This window comes from Rhizophagus irregularis, chromosome 27, assembly GCF_026210795.1.
Source record: "Rhizophagus irregularis chromosome 27, complete sequence".
NCBI classification, from domain to species: domain Eukaryota; kingdom Fungi; phylum Glomeromycota; class Glomeromycetes; order Glomerales; family Glomeraceae; genus Rhizophagus; species Rhizophagus irregularis.
In genome coordinates, this window is record NC_089455.1 from 2144150 (window position 1) to 2171874 (window position 27725).

The 27725-nt window shown below is 28.3% G+C and overlaps 12 protein-coding genes across 12 annotated transcripts; 4 read left to right on the forward strand and 8 right to left on the reverse strand.

The window, feature by feature from the left end:
* Positions 1 to 14: 14 nt before the first annotated feature.
* Positions 15 to 1662, reverse strand: OCT59_018336 (mitochondrial 54S ribosomal protein uL29m; the record flags this gene model as incomplete). Its single annotated transcript, XM_025317334.2, has 3 exons — positions 15 to 1076; positions 1170 to 1345; positions 1494 to 1662. The coding sequence occupies 3 exons, from the start codon at positions 1660 to 1662 to the stop codon at positions 858 to 860; spliced, it is 564 nt and encodes a 187-aa protein (XP_025178435.1). The 3' UTR covers positions 15 to 857.
* A 286-nt stretch (positions 1663 to 1948) lies between these two features.
* OCT59_018337 (uncharacterized protein) lies at positions 1949 to 5405 on the reverse strand (the record flags this gene model as incomplete). The annotated part of the gene is made up of 14 exons (XM_066148716.1): positions 5124 to 5405; positions 4549 to 5027; positions 4357 to 4458; positions 4201 to 4253; positions 4120 to 4127; positions 3945 to 4038; positions 3738 to 3878; positions 3600 to 3651; positions 3414 to 3515; positions 3229 to 3278; positions 2639 to 3004; positions 2313 to 2364; positions 2105 to 2203; positions 1949 to 2013 (listed from the first exon to the last, which is right to left on the reverse strand). Exons 1-14 carry the CDS (start codon positions 5366 to 5368, stop codon positions 1949 to 1951), a joined length of 1908 nt encoding a protein of 635 aa, XP_066004617.1. The 5' UTR covers positions 5369 to 5405.
* Positions 5406 to 5442: 37 nt separating this feature from the next.
* On the reverse strand, positions 5443 to 6944 carry OCT59_018338 (uncharacterized protein; the record flags this gene model as incomplete). The annotated part of the gene is made up of 5 exons (XM_025317336.2): positions 5443 to 5826; positions 5897 to 5951; positions 6026 to 6464; positions 6542 to 6764; positions 6861 to 6944. 5 exons carry the CDS (start codon positions 6942 to 6944, stop codon positions 5596 to 5598), a joined length of 1032 nt encoding a protein of 343 aa, XP_025178437.2. The 3' UTR covers positions 5443 to 5595.
* Positions 6945 to 7629: 685 nt separating this feature from the next.
* On the reverse strand, positions 7630 to 8400 carry OCT59_018339 (uncharacterized protein; the record flags this gene model as incomplete). Its single annotated transcript, XM_066148717.1, has 2 exons — positions 7630 to 7781; positions 7845 to 8400. The coding sequence occupies 2 exons, from the start codon at positions 8398 to 8400 to the stop codon at positions 7630 to 7632; spliced, it is 708 nt and encodes a 235-aa protein (XP_066004618.1).
* A 180-nt stretch (positions 8401 to 8580) lies between these two features.
* OCT59_018340 (uncharacterized protein) lies at positions 8581 to 10332 on the reverse strand. Its single transcript, XM_066148718.1, has 3 exons — positions 10070 to 10332; positions 9847 to 9922; positions 8581 to 9726 (listed from the first exon to the last, which is right to left on the reverse strand). Exons 1-3 carry the CDS (start codon positions 10178 to 10180, stop codon positions 9296 to 9298), a joined length of 618 nt encoding a protein of 205 aa, XP_066004619.1. The 5' UTR covers positions 10181 to 10332; the 3' UTR covers positions 8581 to 9295.
* A 2060-nt stretch (positions 10333 to 12392) lies between these two features.
* On the reverse strand, positions 12393 to 13997 carry OCT59_018341 (uncharacterized protein; the record flags this gene model as incomplete). Its single annotated transcript, XM_025317339.2, has 4 exons — positions 12393 to 12821; positions 12914 to 12969; positions 13053 to 13501; positions 13587 to 13997. 4 exons carry the CDS (start codon positions 13995 to 13997, stop codon positions 12658 to 12660), a joined length of 1080 nt encoding a protein of 359 aa, XP_025178440.1. The 3' UTR covers positions 12393 to 12657.
* Positions 13998 to 14807: 810 nt separating this feature from the next.
* Positions 14808 to 17078, reverse strand: OCT59_018342 (uncharacterized protein). Its single transcript, XM_066148719.1, has 6 exons — positions 16681 to 17078; positions 16424 to 16573; positions 16253 to 16346; positions 16036 to 16173; positions 15320 to 15952; positions 14808 to 15250 (listed from the first exon to the last, which is right to left on the reverse strand). The coding sequence occupies exons 1-6, from the start codon at positions 17008 to 17010 to the stop codon at positions 14940 to 14942; spliced, it is 1656 nt and encodes a 551-aa protein (XP_066004620.1). The 5' UTR covers positions 17011 to 17078; the 3' UTR covers positions 14808 to 14939.
* A 148-nt stretch (positions 17079 to 17226) lies between these two features.
* OCT59_018343 (uncharacterized protein) lies at positions 17227 to 18110 on the forward strand. The gene is made up of 2 exons (XM_025310813.2): positions 17227 to 17775; positions 17857 to 18110. The coding sequence occupies exons 1-2, from the start codon at positions 17335 to 17337 to the stop codon at positions 17956 to 17958; spliced, it is 543 nt and encodes a 180-aa protein (XP_025178442.1). The 5' UTR covers positions 17227 to 17334; the 3' UTR covers positions 17959 to 18110.
* On the reverse strand, positions 17945 to 19260 carry OCT59_018344 (uncharacterized protein). The gene is made up of 2 exons (XM_025308573.2): positions 18319 to 19260; positions 17945 to 18251 (listed from the first exon to the last, which is right to left on the reverse strand). Exons 1-2 carry the CDS (start codon positions 19186 to 19188, stop codon positions 18087 to 18089), a joined length of 1035 nt encoding a protein of 344 aa, XP_025178443.2. The 5' UTR covers positions 19189 to 19260; the 3' UTR covers positions 17945 to 18086.
* Positions 19261 to 20053: 793 nt separating this feature from the next.
* On the forward strand, positions 20054 to 22037 carry OCT59_018345 (uncharacterized protein; the record flags this gene model as incomplete). The annotated part of the gene is made up of 7 exons (XM_025317340.2): positions 20054 to 20156; positions 20220 to 20243; positions 20321 to 20391; positions 20463 to 20624; positions 20709 to 20903; positions 20981 to 21643; positions 21711 to 22037. The coding sequence occupies 7 exons, from the start codon at positions 20054 to 20056 to the stop codon at positions 21798 to 21800; spliced, it is 1308 nt and encodes a 435-aa protein (XP_025178444.1). The 3' UTR covers positions 21801 to 22037.
* A 1205-nt stretch (positions 22038 to 23242) lies between these two features.
* Positions 23243 to 24166, forward strand: OCT59_018346 (uncharacterized protein). The gene has a single exon (XM_025317341.2). It carries the CDS (start codon positions 23420 to 23422, stop codon positions 23864 to 23866), a length of 447 nt encoding a protein of 148 aa, XP_025178445.1. The 5' UTR covers positions 23243 to 23419; the 3' UTR covers positions 23867 to 24166.
* Positions 24167 to 24543: 377 nt separating this feature from the next.
* On the forward strand, positions 24544 to 27191 carry OCT59_018347 (uncharacterized protein; the record flags this gene model as incomplete). Its single annotated transcript, XM_066148720.1, has 5 exons — positions 24544 to 24558; positions 24925 to 24979; positions 25195 to 26039; positions 26109 to 26994; positions 27072 to 27191. The coding sequence occupies 5 exons, from the start codon at positions 24544 to 24546 to the stop codon at positions 27125 to 27127; spliced, it is 1857 nt and encodes a 618-aa protein (XP_066004621.1). The 3' UTR covers positions 27128 to 27191.
* Positions 27192 to 27725: the final 534 nt, after the last annotated feature.

Genomic DNA, 27725 nt, shown 5'->3' on the forward strand with positions numbered 1-27725 from the left:
TTTTTTTTTTTTTCATCCTTCCACAATCAAAGGAGTTATGATGATAATAGGCCGTATGATGAGAAGAGTACCTCGTTTTCTTTAAAACTTGGGACCAAATGATAAAGTGTGCTTGGCCACTTATACCTTGTTACATCATTAAAGCACACATGATGCCTATCTGAACAAAAAAAATATCTTTGATATTATTTGGAAGTGATTATTAAAAAATTTTTTTTTTTATCTTTTGAAGCAAATGAAACTTTGTTATTATATCCTTATAAAATATAGACACCTTAGGTGCATTGTTTTTCTTCATGGTGACTAGTATTGTACTTTTTTCAACTTTATTATACTTTGCAAAATGCGGTTACTGGTGCTCAACATCATAGAATGTGTTTTCACAAAAACTATGCCCTTAATCAAGGAATTAAAATTGCTCAACGCCCTCAAAGATGGTCAGAAAAAAGATTTAATTAGTACTATTATTTTTTTGTGTTGAAAGTGAAGTATATGTATGCTACAGCATTTGTACTGTAATGTGAAATACAATTATTACATTAATAACCAAATTATTAATAATTTAGAATAAAGTTAGGATAACAAATAAAAAAAATGCATAAACCATATAACTATGGTGTTGAACACCGTTGGTGTGAAATATAGTTTTTGTTATTTTTATTGAATTTTTAATTTATTCTTATCGACGGGATCAAGAAAAACAAATATCTTGATAGAAGGGTTTTTGTAGATGACAATAAATTTTGTTCTTTTTTATTTATAAAATTTATTAAATAAAAAAAAGACAATGCCTTTATAGTATTGCAATATTCCACATATTATTGTCCATTAAACAAGATACAGGGAAAGATCGATCATTACGTTCTTCTCAATCTTGAATTATTTCTATTACTAATTCTACTTTTTCTTACCAATCTTTTATTATCTATCTGTTGTGATTTTGGTGGTTCATAACTCCAATGAGGTTCAGGAGCCTTGTCTAATCCAAATAACTTTGAATCTTTACGTATAGCATATTCATATGCTACTCTACGTTCGCTTAGTACATGTTTAATTCTTGCCATCGATTTCTGACACTAAATACATATATATATATATTTATTAATTAATTAATTAGATGTATGTGTTAAAATCGGAACAATAATAATTTCATTCTTAATAGATCGTACCTTAAATGTTCTTTCGCGAAATGCTTCAATCCATGGCTGATTATGTATTTTGTTCCATCTTTTTGCTTCTAACCACATCGTACCAAGTAAATTACGTTCTTTAAGTAAAACGTACCAAAGTTTATGTAAATCTTCAAATGATTTGCGTCTTAATTCTGATGCTGTCCATGCTCGTCCTAAAAAATAAAATTCACTTAAAAAGTAAATAAAAAAGAAATTTATCTTTGTTATATAGTTTTTTTTTTTTCAAAGAAAAGAAGTAAAAAAAAAGAAACAAAGAAATCTCTTTTTTTTTTTGAAAGTGAATTATTTTTTATTTTTAACCTGTAATCATATCTTTTGACGTTGGTACTGGATTGGGATTTTTAGCACCTCCTTGAAAAAATTCGTATAATCCCACTACTCCTTTACTTTTACTAGGTTCCCAATCAAATAATTTATTTGTAGTTCGCAATGAACGATATAAAATTGAAAACTTATTCATTTTATTCATTTTTAATAAAATTTGAAAAAAAAAAATTTGATAAAGATCCATTTTATACTGATGAGAAATCACATGATTCAACAAAACATATTGTACATACATTTCATAGTAAAAAAAAAACACTTTTTTTGGTTTTTATAGAAAATAAAACAATAAGTGCAATAACTTTTTTAACAATATTATACAATAAAAAAATTTTTGTTCTATATACTTTGGTTCACCTGTTAATTTCTCTTGATAATTTCTTCTTATTTGCCGCACTTCATACAATGTTTTTTTGTATCGCTCGCGTTTATTATGCATATCGATCAAAATTCACGTCAATAATACGACCTCCATATGTGTATCCACTGAATTTTTCTATTAAATGTAATAATATCAGATATAGAATAAAATTGATGATATTCAAAGTATATTCATAGTAAAAATCTATAAACTAAGACTAACTTACCAACAGCAAAACGAGCCGATTCACTAGATTCAAATGAAACTATACCGGCGCCTTTAGGTCTTCCATTTTGTTCTAAAATCTCGGCCCTAATTACATTTCCTATTTTATTTAACATGTATAGCATTCATGTTTGTATAGAAATATAATGAGAATATAATTAACAAATGAATATAATTAATAAAAAAAAAAATAAGTAAATTATATTTACCGCAGTGTTTGAAAAGTTCTCTTAAATCGAGATTTGTTGTAGTAAAGGGTAGCTAATGTTTTCCCAACAAAAAAAAGTGTGCCAATATTATTAATCCCAACTTATTTCTTTTTTAACTTTAATTTACGAATTTCCTATAAAATCTATCTTTCTCCTATCCCTAACACTACTTTCTCTCTCTTTTTTTTTGCTTTAATCTCAAAGAGTTATTAACGCACAAAAAAAAAGTAATCTTAAAATACTCATCGATAAATTGTTCCATATACAACCACAATCACATCCCATATTTAACAACTCATTTCACCATCTTTGTTATTAAACCTTACATTTCTGACAAAGATTTGATTTCCAGCTGCCCCACCGGATGCACCAGGTGTAGGGTAGAACCCTGTTGACCCGTCATATCCTGCAGCTCCTGGGTATGGCGCACCGTAACCTCCACCAAATCCACCGGCATAATCCATCATGCCCGCACCAGTAGTGCCGAAATCATTATACCCGCCATATCCATCGTATTGATCTGGAACGGGTACCATAGATTGATAACCTCCTGGATATGCCGGATTAGGGGCTGGTGGTGCACCATAAAATCCTGCATTTCCGCCATGAGGAAAATGGTTACCGCCTCCATAGGGTGGTCGAGGAGGACGTGCTGAAAATCTTGGTGGTGGTGGCCCTCCAGCAAAACGATCCTACGTTATATGAATGATAAAGGAAAAAAAAAACGTATTCGGGAAAAGAAAACCCACCAACTCAATACTTGCCTCTCATATAAATCAATTATTTACGACAATAAAAAAAAAATTAAGGTAAAAAAAGCTCATTTTGAGCTACGTTATAACCACAATTGCAATAAATTCATTCGTTTTTTCCATCCAAACTTTAAACCAAAATAACCAAACAAACAGCATCCCACCTCACGGACTTCAATCCTTCTACCATTCAATTCGTACCCATCGTACATAGCTAAAATAAAAATAACCATTTAGCTTATAAATCCCTAAATATCAACCACTCTTGTTCATTCATTTATCATCTTCTTTCTTTTAAACTTTTTTTTCTATAAAATCTATACAAATCCTATACTTAAGCACAACGTACAAATCGCATTAGCAGCATCTCCTGCTGTTTCAAACAGTACAGTTCCTGAACCTTTAGGTCGTCGATCAGGCCCAACAAGAATGTCCGCTCGGATTATATTCCCTGTTTTAATCGAAGTTGTTATTATTAGACAACAGAGAAAACAGAGAGGATGAATCAATCCATCGACAAAAAATCATGTCATACCTGCAGCCCTAAATAGATCCTTTAATTCTTGCCATCCTACTGAGAATGGCAACTTTAAATGACATGTATAAATATAATTTCACATTATCAAATGAAACAATATGAAATACTTTCTTCAATAATTAGATCTTCACTTACGTTTCCTACATAGATTTGCCTTCCCGCATTGTTGGGTATATTTGGATGGGGATGATGATGATTTCCAGTAGGAGGAAATCCGGCGGCTTTTTCAGGCCTAATATTTAATCCTGTACCGAACTTAGCCTCTGACTCACGATCCTAGATAACAAGAATGTTAAAAGTCACATACTAATAAATCCAGTAAAAATTTTTAATCTCAGATACCTCTCGAATAAATACAGGTCTTCCTAATAGATGTGTATCGTTGAGTGTTTGAATAGCTCGTCTAGCCTCTTCAGGTGTACGATATTCAACCACTCTAAAATTGAATTGATCAAATATTAATTTAATACGTGATTTTATTGGAAGCAGGCGTAATTGATGATTCTTATAGACTTACCCACAACCCTATGAAAATTAAATAATAGTCGAATTTAATAATATTATATTTATTAAGAAACAAACGATAATTATTTACTACCTTTGACATGCCATTAGGTTGCATCAATACATCTGCAAATACAACTTCACCCGCTATATAATATTCATATTCAACAACAAAAAGTTAATGTTGATATAAATTATCCAGAAATAAAGAAAAAAATTATTAAATAAAATAAATACAACTGTTACAGACCTTGACGCATAAAATCCTTTAATTGACCCCATTTAACTTCATAAGCTAAATTACCAACATAAACACGGCATTCCTTTTGTGATCTCTGAGAAGCATTTATAGCTTTCAAAAATACAAAATGAAAATATAACGCATTTATAATACGATTAAAATAAAATAAAATAAACATATAGTTAAAATCTATTGTCAAACCTTGTGAGAAATGTTTTGATGACGAGGATAGTGAGGATGATGTTGATCTCTTTATACTAATGCGTCCTTGGATCGAATTCTTTGATGATGATGATGATGAAAAAGGTTTCAACTTACCTGCCGATTCTCTTGCTGATAATCTTGGACCATAATTTCTATCAGGTCTAAAATTAGTACCACGAACAAAGAATTTATCTCTTGAACGACTTCTTTCTCTTCTATCACGCTCCCTCTCAGAACGAGGATCCCTGGAAGTACTATGCCTTTCTCTCTCGAGTTCTCTTTCTCTTCTTTCTCGTTCTGACTCATAATGATCGTTATATGATGGGCGGCGAGTTGTAGGACGGTATGAATCTGTGTATGGCTCTCTCGCTGGCGAACGCGGAGAACGGGAACGTCTTGGAGATCTTCGTGGCGACCTAGAGCGACGAGGAGATCTAGAACGCCGACGCGGTGATTGAGATCTACTAGTAGTTACTCTTAATGAATAATCGATGTATCCCCTTGTCAATTAAATTGAATAATTAGTACGTCCTAAAATCAAATTTATAAAGTAAATAAAAAGGGGCTAATACCTTCGCCGATGTCTATATTCTTCGTCGTCTACTCGATTACGTCTACGTTCCTCTTCAAAAAGCTCCTCGTGGTTATCCAGATCGTCAGGAGCTGTCAAAGAATGCAACGTCGAATTGATTGGATCGATCAATTCATCCGTGGGAGTATGAGGTCCCGAAGAAATTTTATCAGATTTACTGTCTCCCCAATTGTCGGACTTGCTATCTCCCCAATTATCAGACTTATTGTCTTCCCAATTACTCATCTTTTAGTGCGAGTATTAGATATCGACTTTTTTTAATGAAAAAGAATAAAAACAAAAGATCAGCCAAAAGCTTTATATAAAATGTCAGGTGATTTTGTATTTATGACGTCACCATTATTATTTCAACACAATAAATTTTTATTCATACATATAACAAATACATAATAACAGATAAATTATTTTAAATATGTTTTTTAAATAAATAATAATATAAATACTCGAACCATTTAAATCAGTTTTTTTTTAGGCAATAACTTTTCAAATTTATTCACAATCTCAGTTATTTCCTTTAAAGCAACATTATCTAAACCATTTGTCTGATTTGGATTAAATATAGAAATATGAGCTTCAATTTCATCTTCATTCATACTTGTAAGAGCTGAAAAATAAGTTTTCACATCTGATGGTGGCAATTTAATGAATGTTCTTGTTTCTTTATATTGGCCTGCCGGTGGAATCTAAAATATCAATAAAAATTTTTCAGTATATGTAAAATTTTTTATTTTTTCAAAAATTCATTTAACTTACTTCAGTATAATAACAATGAAAGAGGCAATTATCTAATTTAATCAAATTATTAACCCTATAAGATCAAAATAATTTAGTCATATAAATATATTTAGAATTTTTTTTTTTCCAATATTAAGTTTATATTACCTTTCTACTAATTCAGTAGGATTAAATAAAACACCAACAAATTCAAAATGACTTCCCAGGTAATCGGTACCTTGATTAACTAAGTCTTTATTATAATAAGCAGCAGCACCAGCAGCAGCAACACCAGCAAACCCAGCTACAGCTGCTAAACCCCATTTTCCCCATCCTGAAGATGGAGAAGTTGGTGGGTTTTCTACAGTCTCAACGGCTTTAGTATTCGTTTTAGAAGAAGAAAAAAATCCTCCAGCTGAAGCAGCACTTGATAAAAAAGTATAAGAACCAGTTACACTTTGTTTAACTTTATTAGCTCGTGCTAATGCAGCCTTGGTAAAAACATTATTATCTACTCCAAAATATGGAGTGTCAAATGCAAGTAATCCAATTATTTTCGGTGGACGTGTTTCCGTTTGATTTTTATATTTTAAAATTGCTTCTGCAGCTATTAAATAAATAAAATAAAATATTAGTAAAAATACTCATTTTTTCTTTTGATGAGTAAAAAACATTTAAACTTACCTAAAATACCTCCCATAGAATGGCCAACTAAGCATACCCAAACATCACCATTACCACTTATCTGCTTTTCTTTTTCCTCAACAACTCCCTCTAGCCATAAACAAAACATCTCAACAGCTTTCTTTAAGTCTCCTCGAGTCTCATATCGAGGATAAATTAGTGGTTCTGCTTCTACGCTTTGTATGGTTTCTGTTAGTGCATATTGAAGGCGAACTGGGAAATCCTAAAATTTTTTTTTTATGTTAAGAAATAGTGTAACCGTGTAACCGCAAAGGCCAAAAATAGGAAGAAAGATGGTTTTTAATTAAAAAAAACAAACCTTAAAAGTATGATCATCACCTTTAAAACCATGAATGAATATAAGTAAAAGTTTATGATAGTTTGTAGGAGTAGTAACTGACATTATGTAAAAAGTTGTAGGTTATCAATGAAAAAATTGATTGTTTAAATAATTCCAATTGATCGTCATTCAACAAATGATTTCATTGGATTATAATCGATCATTCTTTCCTATTATTCAAATTTTCCAATTTCAAAAATTTCATTTTTTCATTTTTTTTGCCTTCTAAATTTCCAATTCGTTCGTCAGATCGAGCGTTCTAACTATAAAATAGGGAATTTTAAATAAAGTTTCCATGCACAGGAATGTAACCAAAATTGACTGTTTTTTGCCTATTATTAACGTGAGATAGTTACAGCATTAGGGTTTCGCTGATAATTCTAATCTTCAGTTAATTAATGAATGCCAAGATTAGAGGATTAGATGAAGTAAATTAATTTATTTGTTATACTTTATGGGAAATTTATTGTTGTATTTATGGGTAAATACACTAAAATAGCATTGTTTAAAAAAATAATTATTTCTTCCTCTTTATCTTTTATCAATTTTATTGTAATGACCAAATGAGTATAACGGCAAACAAAAGTTGTATCATGTAATTATATTATTAAATTTAAAATTTATTCGTTTCTCAGTTGCGGCGCAACATGTAAAGAGTAATTAACTAACTAATAAATTACATTTTGTCATTACCTATCTTTTTTTGATTCAGTCCTCCTAATCTTCTTTCATATTTACTTTTACACTCCTAATGTTTTCTTTTAGGTTTACCTTTTTTTCCTTTTTTTTTATCCTTACATTTTTCTTTTTCTTCTTTTCCTTTTCCTTTTTCGCCTTTTCCTTTTCCTTTTCCTTTTCCTTTTCCTGTAACTGCAATTCTTATGCAATCGTCTTGAGCACCTATATTTTAAGCTTTTTAAATAACTAGTTTTTTTAAAAAAAATAAAAAATTAACTTTCTTACCTCTTTTAGCGATCGGCATAAGAAGAGGCTGATGACTGAGAGAAGCAGACAAGGTACAAATTCTAAATCTACCAGCAGGTAAACCTGGAGTGCCATCCTTCCTAACGACATCAACGGATAAATGACCCCTTTTGGCTTTTACATTTACTCCTTCAAAGAACACAAAATTTTCGGCATTTGGAGGGAAAGGGTTATCTAAAAGTTCTTGAATAGTAACATGTGTATGACCTTCTATTACACCATTACGATTAAGTGATTGTGGTTTAGTGTAATATTCTTTTTCTGGATCACTAAAGTGCCCAGTTTCCAAATGACTAATTAAAATATCAACGCTAAATGGTTTATTAGCTTCCAAAACTTCTTCATTCCTTGGGGAAGTGATAAATGTTGAAGTCATTTGTTTAACAGATGGAATATCTCCTTGGATGGTATTAGAACAAGATCCGTCACGATTTTGTGTACCATCACTTAATTTTTTATGATTACAAAAACCTGATAAAACTTCATTAGCTGAGAGAGTTAAGAGAACAATAACGTAAATGTGAAAGAACTTCATTTTTTATAATTTAATTCTGGGTATGTTAAAAAGAAAAATGTGTTATTTAGGAAAAGTAAGGAAAGATACGAAAGAAGTTGCGCCTGGCAACTAAATAAAATGATTAAAAAATTTCTTAAAGTTAAAGAAAGTATAAAACCCCATGTTTAAATATCAATTGGTAAAATCATAGAATCATATACTGATACAAGCATTCTGAGAAATTTCCTTTTTTATTTCTTTAAATTACCATTATAACATGAGGAATTAATGCTGAAATTATACACAGAGCAACATATTAAAATGATCAAATGATCATTAAATATATTTCTTTTTGTTACCAAATTTCTTTCAATTTACTTGATTACCCCACAATAAAGTTAATAAAGTTGATTCACGCAACTCACGCGTACATCACATATGATCATATCGATCCTATTAAAAATCTATGCTATCTATGCTCTTTTATAAGATTAACATTATGAATTATTTCGTGTTTCAAGTCATTTTAATAAATTTTTTTCATAATCACATGATATTTTCTATATTTTCTCCAATATGGAATCCCATATTAATATAATATCCAAATCGTTTAACAGTATGCATAATTACAAATTCGTCTCACCGAGCATATTTTGGTCCCTGTGATATAATTTGTGTAATATGATCCTGAATCTAAGCCATATCTAATTGTATACTTTCACGTGATGCAATCAAAAAAGTAAAATTTTATTTAATATTTTCAGTAATTCTTTAGTTTTAATGTATTTCTTTGTAATACAGAAACCAGGATTTGTAAAGAATAAACATGATATATATGGAAATAATAAACTAAAAGAATTATTATCGAACAAAACCAATTTAATTCTCCCACTCAATATAAAATTTTTCTCAAAATTAATATAACAATAACATCTTACGCTTTACCACCAGAAGAAGAAGGAGCAGCAGTAGTTTTAGCACCTTTAGTAGATTTTTTTGATTGAGAAGCACCACCACTCGCACCAGTAGCACTAGTAACGGTAGGTGTGGGCTTAACTCTATCACTACCTTTCTTCTTAGGTAATAATTCAGCATGAATATTAGGTAAAACACCACCTTCAGCTATATGTACGTGTCTTAGTAGAATATTTAATTCTTCATCATTCCGTATAGCTAATTGTAAATGTCTTGGTATAATACGTTGTTTCTTATTATCCCGCGCAGCATTTCCCGCTAATTCTAAAACTTCTGCTGTTAAATATTCTATTACTGCTGCTAAATATACTGGAGCACCTGCTCCTATTCTATCTGCGTATCTTCCTTTTTTCAATAATCTTGCCATACGACCAACTGGAAAAGTCAACCCTTTAAAAAAAGAAAAGGAGAAAAAAAAAAATATTTTTTTTTTTTTTTGAATTAAATTTCATCAATTTTTTTTTAATAAGAAACCAACTCTTTATTTTTTTTTTTAAAAAAAAACCAAACCTGCTTTAATGCTCTTTGATATTTTTGATGTACTTGATGCTGTAGCAGCTTTTGCACCTCCTTTTCCGCCTTTTTTCTAGTATAGTTTGAAAAAAAAAATATTTACATATTGTCAAAAAAAAAACTTATTCCTTTTTTATAATAATTCATTATTTATATATTTATTTATTTATTATTTTTTCTTTATTTTTTTTTTTTTTAGAAAAATTTTTTTTTGACAGACTTTAGATTTTCCACCAGAAGCTGCTTCCTCACCACTTCCAGTTGCAGTTGGTGCAGTATTTTCAGTTTGTCTTGCACGAGAAGGTCTTCCTGTTGCTTCTTTTTCAGACATTTTTATTTTACACAAAGAGTAGGAAAAAGAAAATTTATTTTTAAGAAAAAAATATTAAAAAAAAAGCAAAAAAAAGAAATATTAAAAAGAACTTTTTTCTTTTATGTATATATAACAAAAAAATAAAAAATATATATATTTATTTAATTTGTGAGAAAAAAAAAATCGAATAAACTAATGAATAATTAATTTCATTGTTATAAATTTTGGGGTCTATAAAACAAACCAACTAAGTTTTTCTGTAGAAAACAATCAAAACTTTTTTTGAAGATTTTTGGGAATAATTTGATAATCATTGAAACTTCTATAAATAAAATATCTGTTTATAACACTACATAAAAATAGTTTCCTTTTTTTTCATTAAACTTACGTTAATTGGTAAAAATAAGATATCTCGCGTAGAAAGAAAATATACGGTAAAAATTTTTTTTTACACATGGCTAATAATAATAATTATTATATATAATAAATATATTTAATTATATCGAACAAACACGTTATCGGATGTCGTTTCGACAACTCCCTTTTGTTCCGTTTGTTCCATTTGTTCCATCTATTGTTTCATTTATCTCGGGTTCATTAAATCTTTGGATTCATAATATTTGATCGACCGGAGTATAACTAGTTCACCGTCTCACTGCATTACTTGACAGCCGTGCGCTCGTTCAACATAACTTATGAATAGTAATATTGGATAAACGTAATGTCGGATGGTCCGCATACTTTCTCTCCCGTGGTCCCGACATCCGTGTGAATCCAGACTGTTTCATTCTTCTTTAGCCATATTCTAAACTTCTTTTTTTTACTCATAAACAACTGTCAGGAGAAATTTTCTGAGGTTTAAGATTTCATGGACTTTCGCAATTGGAAAATACTAAATTGGAATAGATACGATAATTTAACCTTTTATAATTTCATTGATTATTTTAAAATTAATTTATACTCATTTAATGTCCCCAATTAAATACGATCCCACGTGAATTATGTAATGAAATTAAAATAACTTAATATTTAGTTAGTCCCGAAAGAAAACTTGTAAAAGCATGAAAGAAGTTTGAAGTAAGTTCCTTGGCAAAGTTGGCAAAGGGTAATAATAAGTAATAACTGATAATTAGTTTCGTTTATTTATTATTCAGAAGTTAATTGCTCTAAAACTTTTCATTTACATTCATTCTAAAATCATTCTAAAATCATTCTATATTCATTTTAAATTCATTCACATTCTACATTCACATTCTACATTCATTCTTTCATTTTTTATCTAATTTATTTAGAATTTTTTTTCATTCTTTCATTTTTTTTTATTATGTTATATAAAAAGATCATAAATTATTTTTCCTTATCTGTTTTCGTACTAATTTCATAATATTATATTTTATTTTCAGTCACTTATTTCTCGTTTCATAAAATTTAAATTATTCCATCAATATATCAAAATACGCGTCATCAAATATATCTCCTTTTTACTCCTATTCATAATTCAAAAAATTCAAATTTTTAGGATTTTCCTTCACTAATCCATATTTTCCTTCTCTCCCTCGTTAAAGTCTTCTTATTTACTTAATTTTCTTTCACGCAAAATAATAATAATAATAATAATAATTCTGAAAATAATGCATATAATTCGTACATTCGTAGCTCTTTCGACTGCTATCTTAAAGGATTAAGTTTGTATTTACATTTATTCTGTAAAAAAGAAAAAAAAAATATGTTAAAAGCAAAGCTTGATTGTAGTTTACTCTGATAACCTAATAATTTAATCTAATAAAGTATCAAGTTATTAAGAAAAAAAGAATAAATATTACTAATCCTTGATTTTCTTGACTTTCTTAACCTTCGTTTTATAAATATGAAATTATACGCGTTCAAATAATTACAATATATTAATTTTTAATTTAACGCGCTATCGTTGATTACAAATTTATTGGGATTGCAGATCTGAAAATTTTCCCATCTACATTACACAAAATCAATTACACAAATCGAATCATTCGAATCATAAAAAAAAAATTTTTTTCAGACTACATACTTTTTATTTGCGCTTTTTTTTTTATTTTTTTTTTTACCATATTAATGTAAGTTTGGAAGTTTGGGCCGTCTTTGTTTAACATCCCCTGGTTTGAACATTTAGGGGGATAAACAAACAAACAGGGATCTTTTAGGAAAAAATGGGGATGTATGACGAAAATTCTCTTGATCAGCAAATTCGCGTCCCAGTTTTCTGGAAAAAAAAATTTCTTTTTTACTTCATTTATTAAATTAATTCTACTTTTAATATTATATACATTTTAAAGTTTCACAAATCTTTTTTTTTTCAAAATCAAATTAAAATAAGTAATAAATAAATAAATAAGTAAATAGAAAGAATTATATTCTTTTTTTCTTTCATAAAACTTCTTTCATAAAATCCTTTTCACTTCTTTTACATACAGTATAATATATATATTGTCATTTTCATTTTTGTTTTTTCCACATGATCATTTGTTGATCTTTTCACCTTTGATAGCAAGATAATGTCGACCTATACGTTCTGGTTTATTCCTAATATCTTTATCTTGAATAATTGTAAGCAACATATTTACAAGCGTTTTTGAAAAAATATATAATGCCAAATAATAAGGAATTAAATATGGATTATAGTCTGAAAAATATAAAGAAAAGATAATTTTAATATTTACAATATCAGGATATATATTATGTACATGTAAATCAAAATGTAAAATTAATACGTACATCTATGTATTCCCTTATCTAAACCTTCACCTTCGATTGTGGCAGTCTCAGCAGTTCTATAAAAAAAAAAAAAAAATTTTTTTTAAAAAAAGAAATAATATTTTTTCTTAACTGTTAACCTTTTTCCAATTGTACTCACCCTTTATTTAAAGAAACTAGAATTAAAATGGAACAAATGGCACAATAAATGGCTAAACTAATTCTATGTACATGACTTCTAGTCCATAAACTTAACCCTACGAATTTATTAGGTATGCTTAAAATATCAACTCTTTTTTCTTGTGGATGAAAAAAACATAATAAAAATGCTGGTGAATGCCATAAAGCCGTAAATGAAGAGTAATATCCTTTACGTCTTAATTCAATTGAAAGTGCAAATGCTACTATTGATGTAAATATGAAATATATTATTGCTCCTCCGATTAATCCCCAAAATAATCTTGACGCCGCACAATAATCAAATTGCTCAATATGAAACCTATCTCCACATGCGTCCACTAAAAAATTTTTTTCAGTAGTCCCTTCCACTCCTAATTTTGCATCTTTTAATACATTATATCCTAATAAAAATACATTTACCGCGAACATCTTGATTGGAAACAGAAGAAAGAATTAATTAAATTTGATTTTTCCTCTTTACAAAATATTTAAAAAAAAATAAAATTGTATATACCTCATAATATTGAACAATTCTGCTAATTATTTCACCTTTGGTTATAAGGTGTCCATTTTCAGGTGGTCTAAATAACCATCCATCTTTATGTACATGACTTTTTCCTGTACCTTCTTCATCCGTATATGATTCATTATCATCAAGAAATGAATTATTATTCGAAAATTTTTGAGGTGGAGTAGGTGGTAAGGATTGTTGAAAAGGTGTAACACTTGATGGTTGATGAGGATATTGTCGAGGTGAGGGTTGTCGAGGTGGTTGCTGTGGATATTGTTGATATTGTGAATATTGCTGCTGCTGAAGATATTCTTGTTGAGGATACGATTGCACAAGTTGTTCTTCATCACCATATTTACTATTATCATATGAATATCTCCCACCTTCACCTTCAGTTGGTCTCTGTCTCGACATTTTTTTTTTAAAATTCGAATCAAAAGTAATATAAATATATCAAAAAAAATTTTTTTTTCTATAATAGAAGGGATTGAATGGAATTGTTTTTTGTTTTTCTTAAAAAAAAAAAAAAAAGGATCCTTAAATCCTTAAATAAATATAACCCCCTCTCGGATGTACGCGTTCAATTATATTATTATGATATTATTTGACAAATTGAGGCTCGATCATCCGAATGTACAAAAAATTTTTTTTATTGCTTAGCTTAGCTTAAATCTGTTTCCCGAAACAGAATAATTAATATTTTAACTTTTACTGTAAATGGGTATAAAAAATTCGTACAAACATGCTAAATATACTGGATATTTATTAATTTCTTTGTCAAATTAAGTTAATTCTTAGACTAATATAACAAAAAAGATTTTTTCCCCTAAGGGATTTTAAGATTGTTAATAAATTCTCCTTATTTTAAAAACTGCATGTAATGTTTGATATATGTATTACATCCCTTTATGTAAAATAATTTTCCGGAATCATATTTTCTCTTGGCTGTTGGCTGTGCTTTTGCATATTCGAAAACGTTTTATATAGGTTTATTTATTTAACAAATTTAAAGTGTTAGAAGCTAAGGTGTAATAGTAAATGTGAGGAAATTATAATTTCGGCCGCTTCGCATTCATGACCGATGATAAAAAGGAACATTTCCGAAACAAAATTCCGTTTGTGGCTTAGCCTTTATAGGGGAACTGCGGACGATGATCTTGGCTTTTCCGATCACTGTAACGGATAAAGCTAATCAACAAATTTAACAACTAATATAATTTCAGCTGAAATTAGCGAGGTTATGTTTTGTAATTTTTATTGGCTAATTAAGTGTAAATACAAATACAGTATCTAGACAGTTCTAAATACTTTTAAATACAAAAAAAATAATATATATTTATAAATTAACAAAGAAAATTATTGTCGTTTCGCTATATCTGCATACGAGAATACTCTCTTCCCTTCAACAACATCCTTGTTATCATTCTTCCTCTTATTATCATTACTATTATTTCTATTAACATTCACGCTGTTGATATCAATATTCTTATTATTATTTTCGACAATCTTGTTCCTGTTATCATTCGTACCTCCAAGATTCTTGATTTTATCATTATTGTTACCCCAAGCGGTAGTATTCCCCTTGTTAACATTCGTACCTCCAGAATTCATGGCTTTAGAATTATTGCCATTCCAAGCGTTATTATTCCCTTTGTTATCATTCGTACCTCCAGAATTCATGGCTTTAGAATTATTGCCATTCCAAGCATTATTATTCCCTTTGTTATCATTCGTACCTCCAGAATTCATGGCTTTAGAATTATTGCCATTCCAAGCGTTATTATTCCCTTTGTTATCATTCGTACCTCCAGAATTCATGACTTTAGAATTATTGCCATTCCAAGCGTTATTATTCCCTTTGTTATCATTCGTACCTCCAGAATTCATGACTTTAGAATTATTGCCATTCCAAGCATTATTATTTCCTTTGTTATCATTCGTACCTCTAGAATTCATGACTTTAGAATTATTGCCATTCCAAGCGTTATTAGTCACCTTATTATCATTATCGCTCTTCCTATTATTATTTTCATTAACATTTTTATTATTAGCATCACTATTAATATTGTTTCCATCGACATTCTTATTCCCATCAGTACTTTTAATATCATCGTTATTTCCGCCAACATTCTTATTATTAACATTATTTCCGTCAGCATTATTTCCGTCAACATTCTTATTATTAACATTATTTCCTTCAACATTCTTATTATTAACATTATTTCCTTTAACATTCTTATCATCGTTATCTTCGTATAAAACATTGTTATATTTATCAATAACTTTTAGAAAATATTTTTTTTCTAATATTCCTTTAATTCCTTCTGTAAGTATTACTCCATTAGCAGATCTAGAAAATTTTACATTATCTATATATAAATAAATTAGATATTTAGTAAAATAATTATATATAAAAATAATAATAATAATAATAATAATCAAAAGAAAGTACCTGCCATGGCTTTAGGAACATTAACGTATATAAATACATCACAACTTGCTCTCATACCACTTGTTACATTTGCGTCTCCATATCTTCCGACAGCAAAATGTATATGATTACGATTCATTCTAGAAAGACCATGTGATTCTAAATTAAATTAAGTTTAAAATATTAATTCATCTTTAAAAATAATTTTTTTTCTTTAAAAAAAAAAAATAATGCTTACCTATTTTTCGCCAACTTTCTAAATTAGTTCCATGTATAACTTGAGGAAATTCTGATGGATTTGTTATTTGTATTAATTCCAAGTCTTTCACCCCCTAAGAAATTTTTTTTAAAAAAAAAAAATTTAAAAAAATTAAAAATGTTAAAAAATCATACTTTAAAGGATACATACCACCATAGAATGCCCTTGATTAGCTCTAATCCACCATGTAGATACACCTTCAGATTTTCTTTCAAAAAGATGAAATCTTTGTTTATCATTTTCATTTACAACCTGTTGTATTTTTTCGAATGTTGTTCCTCTAAATCTAGGTAATCTCATCTATAAAAAATTTAATTAAATGGTTATAGCAATTAGATTAAACGAGTAAGATTAAAATACTACAGACATAAAGAACTACAATAAAAAGAAAATTTTATATTGCTTACCAAGTCATCTACCTTGACATATCCATCTGGTCGAATTTTTAATCCTTCTTTGATTGCATTATGTCGAAGAACATTAGATAATGATCTCGATAATTTTACAATTGGATTGTCATTACGAGCATAATGAGTAGATTTATCGTAGGAATGATTATAGTTATATTCTGTTTCAGATCTCGCATAACTACTAGATTTGTTGACGGAGGAGTTAGATCCTTTTTGTCCACTATCATCACGACCGCCACCACCGTACCCTTTTCCACTATTTCCTCCGTAATTTCCTCGATTTGGTCCTTTGCTATTCCCTCCCCCTCGATTTACTCGTCGAGACATATTGTAAAATAAAAAAGAAATGTAATAGAACCTAATTCCGAGAAATCCGAGAAAAAAAGTGAAAAGCCTGAAAAACAAAATTTTAATTTGGCTAATTTTATCATACTAGTCAGCAATGTAATATGACTAATTACGACACATTCAGTGATACAAACGTCATTCTTGTACAACCGTTCAAAAACCCATTTATTACGCGAATACGTGTGTAATAAAAGTGTAGAATATTGTTCAACATCTTTCTTAATTTTATGTACTAAAAAAATTTTGGGCAACTTTACAATAGCTAAATTTACTATATTCTGTTATAAATATTTTTATTAAATAATGTCCAAAGAACAAAACTTATCTCCTCCACCATCCCCACCGGTCAATAACTCGAATTCACTTGGTAATACCGTAAGTTCGTTACCGCAACTTCCCGATGATTTCTTATCATTTCAGCCGCAACCATCTACTCATAATTCTATGGACATTGATGATAATGTACAAACAAATAATTCACTAAATGATAGAAAATGGGAACAGCAACAAGGATCATATCGAAGAGGTGGAAATTATTATAACAAAGGAAGAGAATATTATAATCATAATGATAATAGATCTTATCGTGGTCAAAAAAGAGGAATGTACAATAATGGCGGTTATCAACAAAGAGATAAAGGTGGTGGTCGCGGTGGTCGCGGTGGTCGCAACGGTAGTTACGGAACACCCTCAAGCAGTAAAGGTGGTCAACAAAAAAGCTGGAATAATTATTCATCACCGAAGGTAATCAATCATCTAGGCTCTAGCGTTATTAATTCTGTTTTTTTGTTCATTTATATATTTATTATTAATTTTTTATTGCAGAAACCCAAATTAAATGAAAAGAATATTAATGATATTGATATAAGTAGATATTATAAGAAATCTTTTCTAGAAGATCCGTGGGCTAATCTCATGAAAAAATAATCAATTGAATTTTGGTTTTTTTTAATTCATATTATAATTCTTTTGTTATACAAAAAAAAAAATCATTTTTTCTATAGTTGAATTGTCCTAATAAAATATATCCTAATAAAATATAGCATTAAAAACACTTATTTATTCTCACTTTCTTTCTTATTCTCGCTTTCTTTCTTATTCTCACTTTCTTTCTTTTTAATTCTCGGATCTTCATAATGATAATCTACTTTATAATTTGCTTCCATTCCAGGTGGAGGTGGTGGTTCTGTGGTCTTTACTAATATCAAAGCGGTAGCTGACTATGATTTAGAAAAAAACACTTAGCATGTTTTCAAGTTTTAACAAAAAACACTTAAGAGACCATACCTGTGCAACACCGTAGAATAACATTCCAAGCAATGGTAACCTAACCAAAGGATAAAATCCAATAGAGAAACCAAATAGAATTCCTTCTCTTTCTCTAAACCATTTTCTTCTAACTTTTGCGTCAAAATGAACTCTACCAAAATAAGGTTCTAGTAATTCTCTCATCATAGCTCTAGAAGAATACAAACTTTCCAAGAAAATCATAGTAAAATTTTTTGTGCCAGGTATAACGTACATAAATACGCCAATTGTTATAGCAGGAAAATGTCCAAGAGAATCAACAAGAGCATAAGCACTTGCTACCGGATATACAAACATACCAACAAATGGTAATAATGAAAGAAAGTATAATATTGTCGCTATTTTAATTTTATTCCATGTTCTTTTTAAATATTGGAACATCTCATTCCAATAATCTGTTCCATAAGGATATCTTTCTAATGCTGGTGCATATGGTGGTCGTAAAGATTGTTCCCCTTCATGTTTTTTAATATATGTTAAATCTACGTGATGAAGTGATTCTACAAATAAAGAGTCTAATGGTTGTGGATATATGTATCTCATAAACATCAATCCCAGAAATGGTAAATTGAATACATAATTCGTTATCCAAGCATTATAATTTTCAGTATATAAACTATGATCATACCGAAATATAAAAGAAAATAAGTAAACGAGAAGTTGAATTAGCTTAAGTGGAATCAGAAATAAAGTTGAGGTGAGTAAATATAATATTATACTGAATATGACTAAAATGAAAGTTGTTTTAACATATGTATGTTTGTGTAAATGACGATTTTTAAAGGCTAACAAAGTACCCCACCAGGCCAATTGCAAACCGCGTATAACTTGTGTTAATGACCAGGTCATTGATAATCAAGGTCCAAGTGGGAAAAGTATCTTATTATGCTGAAAGAGAAAGAAAGGAAAGCTGATCAACTTGATCAACTAAAAATTTTAATTATGAGATTTTTTTTATTGGATCCACGAAAAAATCATGAGATTTCGCGTCTATTCGACCGGTGACATTTAAGGGGATGTGAAAAAAATAATTTTGGGAGGCAAAAAACTAAGTCTCAGATAAAAATGGTGCGGAAATCTATATTCTGGACAAATCCCAGTCGCATGACTAGAAATCAACCAATAAAAATTGTAACGTTGTATTTTGATTTAGTAATATTTTTTTTTAAAAAAATAATGGCCTATTATATATTTTCAAATTACCATTCAAATTTAAAATGCTTATAACTTTTTATTTAGATAATCTGTTCAAAAATCTGACTGGTAGTTTAATAGTATCCATCTTAAAGAACAAAGTTACTGGATTAGTTTTTTAAAATTTTGTTTTTTTTAAAATGTTAAAAAGTTTTTTACACTACAATTATATTTTTCTTTTGCGGTCGGGTCGACGTGATGAGTAGAGTATGGACATGAGGTGATGAATAGCATTTCGGCCCACTCTGAATCACGTGTTTGGCCCGTCGTGTTATTTATCACTTGGCGGGGTGTGATGCCGGTGATGAATATTTTTAGGTCACGTGAGGTAGAAAATTTGTTGGTGCCGGTTACTCCGGTTACTCCGGTTACTGGGATTTTATTTCTGATCACATGACTAATAACGTGCGATTCAAGGAAATTGCGTTACCTTTGATTACGATTATCTTGGCAAAATTTTTTTTTTTTATGTAAACTCAAAAACGCGATATTTTTTTTTTGATAAAATTTTTCGAGAGAAATGTTCGCTAAAAGTAATCATTTATTCAATGGAAGTAAAAATTTGTTAAAAAGGTTTGCTTCTACGAATGCAACCGTACCTACTTATAAGTTGGTCGTTATTGGTATGTAAATTTAATTCTTTGAAAAGTCAATAATAATAAATTAATTAAAAAATTTTAATTCAGGAGGTGGAACTGGCGGACTTGCAGGTAAGATTTTATTTTAATTAGATAATTAATTAAATTAATCCATGATTAGTAATTCTTTAATAAAAATTATTTTTCAGTATCTTCTACATTATCCAAGATTCTTGGGCAAAATGAGATAGCAATAATTGAACCGTCTGATGTTCATTATGTAAGTCTTAGTTTTTTTTCGATTAGAAAAAAATATTAATAACGATTCAATTAATAAAGAACTTTTTCTAGTATCAACCACTATGGACATTTGTTGGAGCAGGGGTTAAAACATTAGCGGATTCAGCTAAACCAACAGAAGAACTTATTCCGAAAGATGCTTACTGGATTAAAAATAAAGTAGCAAAAGTCCAACCCGATAATAAATTAATTGAATTAACGGATGGTCAGAAGGTATTTTTTTTTCCTTACTTTTTAATTTTATTATGTAGCAAATAACATTGTATTTAAAAAAAAACCAAAAAATAAATGATATAGATAGGATACGATTATTTGGTTGTGGCAACAGGACTTGAATGTCATTGGGACAAAATTAGAGGACTTCCCGAAACACTTGGTAAAGACGGTGTCACTAGTAATTATTCTACAGATACTGTTGAAACAACATGGAAGTTTATCCGAGAATTTAAAGGTGGAAATGCTATCTTCACTATGCCATCTACTCCCATTAAAGTAAGGAATATAACTAACATCGAATTTACATTTAAAAAAAGCTGTGTAATTTGTAATTTTTTTTTTTCAATTCGTAGTGTCCGGGAGCGGCTATCAAAGTAGCTTATTTAGCGGAAGATACTTTTACTAAAAATCGAGTCAGAAACAAAAGTAATGTAATTTATAATTCAGCCATGGGAAAAATATTTAGTATAGATAAATATGCAAAAAGTCTCGAAAGAGTGGCAAAAGAACGAGGAATAGAAGTAAATCTAGGTACAGAATTAAAAGAAATTCGTAGTCAACAAAAAGAAGCTGTATTTAATTGTAAGGGAACAGAAAAAGTTTTTAATTATGATTTATTACACGTAACACCACCAATGGGACCACCATCATTTATTGGAGAATCTGGTTTAGGAAATAAACAAGGATATGTTGATGTAGATAAATATACGTTACAACATGTCAAATACCCAAATATATTTTCATTGGGTGATAGTAGTTCTGCTCCTACGTCAAAGACTGCTGCGGCTATTTCTGTTCAAAGTGGTGTATTGAAAAAAAATTTATTGGATACTATGACGGGTATATTTGATCCCCATACCGCTGCTAAATATGATGGTTATGCTAGTTGTCCTTTATTGGTAGGAAGAGATAAGTTAATTTTAGCCGAATTTAGTGGTTATACTAGTTTACCTTTGGAAACTTTCCCCATTGATCAAGGTCAAGAAAGATCTTTCATGTATTGGTTAACAAAAGAGGTAAATTAATTTTGTAAGTTAAATTTTAAATTTTGTATAACGAATTATTTTTTTTATTTTCTTTTAGGTTATTCCTGAAATATATTGGAATGGATTATTGAAAGGAACTTGGACTGGTCCACAAAGATTCCGTAATTTCTTTTCATATTTACCTTAAATGAGGAAATGAGGTGATTTCAATGATTCAATGATCAAACTTTTGAATATCTTGCGATAATCCCTAGTTGTAAAATAGGATTCTATTTTTTTTTTGATTTCCATATTATTATTTTTTTATATATTTTGGTCAGATATTCGAATACTATGACGAAATTAAGGTTTTAATATACAAATTTACTATTTTTAAATTCATATTATAAAATAAAAATAAAAAAAGTTAATTATTTATTAAAGAAATGTATTGTTGTATGTTGAATAATATAATAATTAAATAAGGCGATAATAGGTTAAATTTCAATAAGGGTGAATTTTTTATACAAATTCTAAAACATTTTCAATTTTTTTTTTTTTTTTTGTAAAAAATGGATGTTTTAACCTTTATTATACCACCAATATATTAATGAATTAATTACAAATGATAATTTATAAATAACAATTACAAAAGAAAATTCATTAATAATGAAACTATCTATTATTTCTTAGAACAATAACCGATAATGCAATTAATGTAATTGGCGGTTAAAAAAAATATTAAACTAAACGATAATAAATCGATTGTATGTATATATATGTGATATGCACAAAGTATGAAATTATCTTTGTCTAAAAGTGTAAGAAAAAAAAAGGGATGTTATTGTACGAGTATTGTACGCAAGACAACATAAAAAAAAAGGATTGCGTGTCCCCTTTTTATACAATGAAATATTGCATCTGTGTTTGTGTGACATTAATTAATTATTTATTATTCATTATAAAGTAAAGGAAAGAGCTTGCGTAAGCGGTTTTTCTGGCCACGTAATGTGTATCGTTAAAAATAGAAAAAAGTTGACCATGGCGTATACTAAAGTAATGTGAAAAGTACCCCTTTTTCGTTTCCATAATACATGATTTCAAAAAATGGAATTTTGGCGGTCTTTAGTTTCGAGTGGAAAAAAAACTAAGAATTTGTGGCGAAAAAAAACAAGAAAAAAAAAAATTCTTGCCAAAGAACCATTTTGGGTTATTTTTAAATTTTAAACAAAAAGCCCCATTCATTAAAAAACCGATTTTTTTTATACTTACCATTAAAAGTAAGAATTTGTTACGCAACTCTAATTTACATACAAAAAAAAGAAAAGAAAAAGAATACAGAATAATTTTTTCCGCCACAATTTATAATAAAACTTGGATAATTTGAGGCCGAACCGTTAAATAAAAGAGCGATCTTTTTTTGGGGGGATAAGCGTGTGTGTTAAATGTGAAAACAGCGAAGAAAGTAAATCAATGACGTAAATAAAAACTTATCCGTCATCATTTCGCATATTCTACCGAATCGACCTTAATTGTTGATTACCAAATCTAGATCTTGCAGAATTCGGTATTTTGCGGACCAATTTATTTATTATTATTATAAAAATTTTTTTTACAATATAAATATCCCCCCATTTTCATCCTGCTCTCAAAGCATTTTTTAAAAAAAAAAAAATTTTGATAAAAAAAATTATTTTTTCCATACAAAAACATATTTCTCGATAATTTTTCTTCAATAAAAACACTCCTCGACAAATTTTCTTCGATAAAATTTCCTCAATAAAACTTTTTTTCAATAATTTTTTTCCCCAATAAATTTTTTTAAACATGCAAATTTTTGTTAAAACACTTACTGGTAAAACCATTACTTTAGAAGTTGAAAGTAGCGATACCATCGATAAAGTCAAAGAAAAAATTCAAGATAAAGAAGGAATCCCCCCGGATCAACAACGTTTAATATTTGCTGGTAAACAGTTAGAAGATGGACGTTCACTTTCCGATTACAATATTCAAAAAGAATCAACATTACACTTGGTACTTCGTTTACGCGGTGGCGGTAAAGCTAAGAAGGCTTGCAAATTTGATAAATGTAATTTAAAACAGTCAACAATAGGCTATTGTAAATATTGTGACCATCATTATTGTAATGGTCATAGATTACCTGAAGCTCATACTTGTAAAAATTTAACTAGCTGTAGGCAAGCTAGTTTTGAAAAGAACGCTGCAAAATTACGAAGCGAACAATGTGTTGCAAGTAAATTAGTTATGTCATAATAATTGGAAGTTTTCTAGTTTTCTAGTTATTTCCTAATATTTTTTTTTCTTTTGTATAATAATTAATAATGTATAGAGTCAGTATATATTTTTTCTTTTTATAATAATTTATTTTTCCTACCCACTTTTTTTTTTATTATTATTTTTGCATGTTATTAATTAGAAAAATAGAGAAAATAAAAGAACATTTTTTCCTTTCATTAGTAAATAATCATTAGTAATATTGTCTTTGATGTATTTGTCCCGAATAGTTTAACAAAAGTTTAAATAAATTCTAAAATTGAATGTTACCGAAATTTAACTGTTCCTTTTTAGGATTAATAAGAATCTATCTCAATAACTCAATAATTATATAATTCAGTAGTAGGAGTGACTTCTCCATTATTTTAATAATATACCAATCATTTATAATATACCAATCATTTAACAAAGTTATTCAACCTATATGAGTAAATGTAAATGTGGCATGACATTTTAATTTCAGGAAATTTCTATTAAACGTACATTCTTTTTAAGGTATATTCTTTTCAAAATCATTGGTCTACAAATAATTCTATTAACTTTTTTTTAAATGCTGTACAATCTAATCTCAATATGGAGCACATGTAACGAAACGGAGCTTCCACCTGTAGAGATTAATATATTGAGATTAGACTGTTATCACTGTATTACATAAAATGTACGTACTATATGTATATCTCGAGCTGTCGTTATCATAACAGAATCATTATTATAATTAATCATGTGAAAAATCCTATCATTTAGTTAATCATCCTTAAACCTTCTTGCTAAACTTACGGCAGAATTGAATATAATCGGAGATTTTGATTCATTTAAAGTATTCCGTACGTTACTATCAATCAAAAGTTTTACCAAAAATAGCCAAAATTTTTCTGCAAGTAGGCTGAGTGATTGTATTTAGTTAATAACGGTTTTTAATGGGAAATTTTATACTTAAATGTACCAGATAAACGCGTTGAGAAATTCACAAATTGATTAGAAATTTCTTTTCGCATTTACAACTCATCGTTTTGTCGTTTTGTGTTCTTTTAAAATAGGATGATCGGTCAATCCCTATTTCGAAGAAGGGAACAGAAGAGTCAATTTCACAAGGTATACCCAGATCAACAAGATCTAGTGGGAATTTTATATTTCCCTACTTTCAATATATATATAGTCTGAAAAAAAAAATAAAAAATAAAAAAATAAAAAATAAACAATTTCATAAAAAAGAATCATGTTACGTTTTCATAAAATAAAATTAAAAAAAATAAAAAAAATAATTTCCAATTTTACTAAAAAAACTCGTAATCAAACTATCAATATAGATAATGAATCAACTCGTAATCAAACTATCAAAGTAGATAATGAAATTATCGAAGCTAATGAAATGAATAAAAACGAAGGTCAAATTATTTATCCTACTACAAGTGATGAAATTAAATATGAAGAATTGATTAAAACCGATAAGAACCCAAAAAATAAAATTATGCCTGAAACTTGTCTTATAAAATCGATTCCGAGAAATGAAGAGAAAATCCCGAAAATTAATAAGTATGAAGAGATGATTAAAGATAACAAGAAAATTAATAAATACGATGAGATGATTAAAGATAACAAGAAAATTAATAAGTACGAAGAGATGATTAAAGATAGCAATAAAATTAATAAGTACGAAGAGATGGTTAAAGATAGCAAGTACGAAGAGATGATTAGAAATGAAAAATTAGATAGAAGATTGATGTATGGTAGTTGTTTATTATGTTATAAAGAATTAGAAGTTGGTGATTGGTGTAAATTTTGTGAAACAAAAAAATTTGAACGAAATTTTAAAAATTGGACAAGTGGATATCCAAAAATAGATCAATTGATTCGAGAAAGTCAATTAAATGCAATAGATAGTTTAGATTATTTCGAATGGATTAATTATGATGAGATTATAGATATTGAATATATTACTGAAGGTGGATTTGGTAAAATATTTAAAGGTGTATGGACTAAAGGTCCTAAACATCAACTTAATGGTGGAGGACAAATTTGGAAAAATATTCCTAATATAACTGTAGCTTTAAAAGAAATTAAGAGTATCGACTGGAAAAATATTAATAAAATTGAAAATGATTCACAAGAATTGAGTAAAGATAAAAAAGAATTTAATCAATTTTTAGAAGAGGTAAAATTCAAATTTTGTCGTTCTATTTTATATTACGTTTTATAAATAATATGAATGTTATTGATATAGGTTCAAAATCACCGGAAATTTTTACATAATGATGACAATCATGTGTTACGATGCTTTGGAATTACGAAATCTCCGGGGGATGACATAGAAATCACAAAATGGCTAAAGGATAAAGATTCCCGTCCTAGACCAAACCCGAATTCTTATATTATGGTGATGAAGTGGGCAAATGATGGTAATTTACTTAATTATATTGAAAATAAAGCCCGTGATGAAAAATTCACTTGGTACAGACGTTTGGAAATATTAGAAGAATTATCAAGTGCTCTTTGCATAATTCATGATAAAAAATTGATTCATAAGGATCTTCATTGTGGTAATATTTTGATGGATGATAAAGATAAATTTCAATTTCCAGCTATAAGTGATCTGGGATTATGTGGAGTTTCTAGTAAAACTTCTGAAATTCCAGTAGGCGTAATTTCTTTTATTGCTCCCGAACATCTGAATGGAAGTTCAAAGTTTACAACTGCTTCAGATATTTATAGTTTTGGAATTATTATGTGGGTAATTTGCTGTTGCGAATTACCTTATAAAGAATATAAGCACGATCCACTTGCATTAATTATGAACGTACTTAAAGGTTATCGTCCGGAAATTTCAAAAGATATTCCAAAATCCTACGCAGATCTTATGAAAAGTTGTTGGGAGGATGATTCAAAAAGACGTCCAGAAGCTTCGGAATTAAGAAACAAATTTTCAGAATGGATAAAGAATTATCATTCAAATCATAGTGAATTTTTAACTGCTGAAAACGGAAGATTAAATAGGATCAAAAATCCTGAATTATTTGATGATGTTTTTGGAAATCAAGTTTATAAAAAAAGTAAAAATCAACCAACCAATTCGTGTGCAGGTCTTAAAAATAAGATGTCACCATCTAATAGTAAGTTACATTTTGATTTTTTTATATCTATTATTTTTAATTTACATTTTCTAATTTATATATTATATTATATTCAGTTTCTGAAGAATTGAGAAAAATTGATTTTGGAAAAATTTTGATCAGTTTAAACTAAGTTCAACAAATATATTGTATTTTTTATACCATTATTAAATATCCTTATTATAATTTTGAATTTTAATCAGTATTTTATGTTAAAATATATATATATAAAAAGGTTACAATTAGTTACCCATAAATATAAACTATTTTTTTTAAAAAAAAATTAAAATTTATGTCTAATAATATTAGCAATATCTGAAATTTAGGTTTTAATTTTTAATATACTGTATATATATCAATTGAAACTAAAAGTTTTAAAAAAAACATTTTTATTATATTTTTAATTTATATTTTTTTATTTTTTTTTTATTTGAAATATTATACAATATTTATTTAAATAAAAAATACTTTTTTTTATTTAACCTATTAGTAAATTTTATATAATTATATAATTTTGCCCAAATTTTCAAAAAAAAATGTAAATTATAATCTTAATCAAAAATGAGATATAATATCAAAAATGTAAGAAAACTTGGTCATTATACTTTATAATATTCAAATAAATAAAATCTATATAAAGTAAAATAAATAATTGATAATGTAAAATATAAATTTAAAGGGATGATTTAATCCAGATTATTTAATCCAAAAGGCAAGTTAGCAAAACTCTT

Excerpts from the sequence above, each read along its gene's own strand:
- OCT59_018340 (XM_066148718.1), bottom strand. The coding sequence starts at position 10,180 with ATGTCTGAAAAAGAAGCAACAGGAAGACCTTCTCGTGCAAGACAAACT. Across the intron at positions 9,923-10,069 it reads CTTCTGGTGGAAAATCTAAA|AAAAAAGGCGGAAAAGGAGG; the intron begins GTCTGTCAAAAA and ends AAACTATACTAG. Across the intron at positions 9,727-9,846 it reads ATCAAAGAGCATTAAAGCAG|GGTTGACTTTTCCAGTTGGT; the intron begins GTTTGGTTTTTT and ends CTTTTTTTAAAG.
- OCT59_018342 (XM_066148719.1), bottom strand. The coding sequence starts at position 17,010 with ATGTCTCGACGAGTAAATCGAGGGGGAGGGAATAGCAAAGGACCAAAT. Across the intron at positions 16,574-16,680 it reads ATGTCAAGGTAGATGACTTG|ATGAGATTACCTAGATTTAG; the intron begins GTAAGCAATATA and ends AATTTTTTATAG. Across the intron at positions 15,251-15,319 it reads TAAAGCCATGAATTCTGGAG|GTACGAATGATAACAAAGGG; the intron begins GTACGAATGATA and ends TGAATTCTGGAG.
- OCT59_018343 (XM_025310813.2), top strand. The coding sequence starts at position 17,335 with ATGTCCAAAGAACAAAACTTATCTCCTCCACCATCCCCACCGGTCAAT. Across the intron at positions 17,776-17,856 it reads ATAATTATTCATCACCGAAG|AAACCCAAATTAAATGAAAA; the intron begins GTAATCAATCAT and ends TTTTTATTGCAG.
- OCT59_018344 (XM_025308573.2), bottom strand. The coding sequence starts at position 19,188 with ATGACCTGGTCATTAACACAAGTTATACGCGGTTTGCAATTGGCCTGG. Across the intron at positions 18,252-18,318 it reads TATTCTACGGTGTTGCACAG|TCAGCTACCGCTTTGATATT; the intron begins GTATGGTCTCTT and ends TCTAAATCATAG.
- OCT59_018346 (XM_025317341.2), top strand. The coding sequence starts at position 23,420 with ATGCAAATTTTTGTTAAAACACTTACTGGTAAAACCATTACTTTAGAA.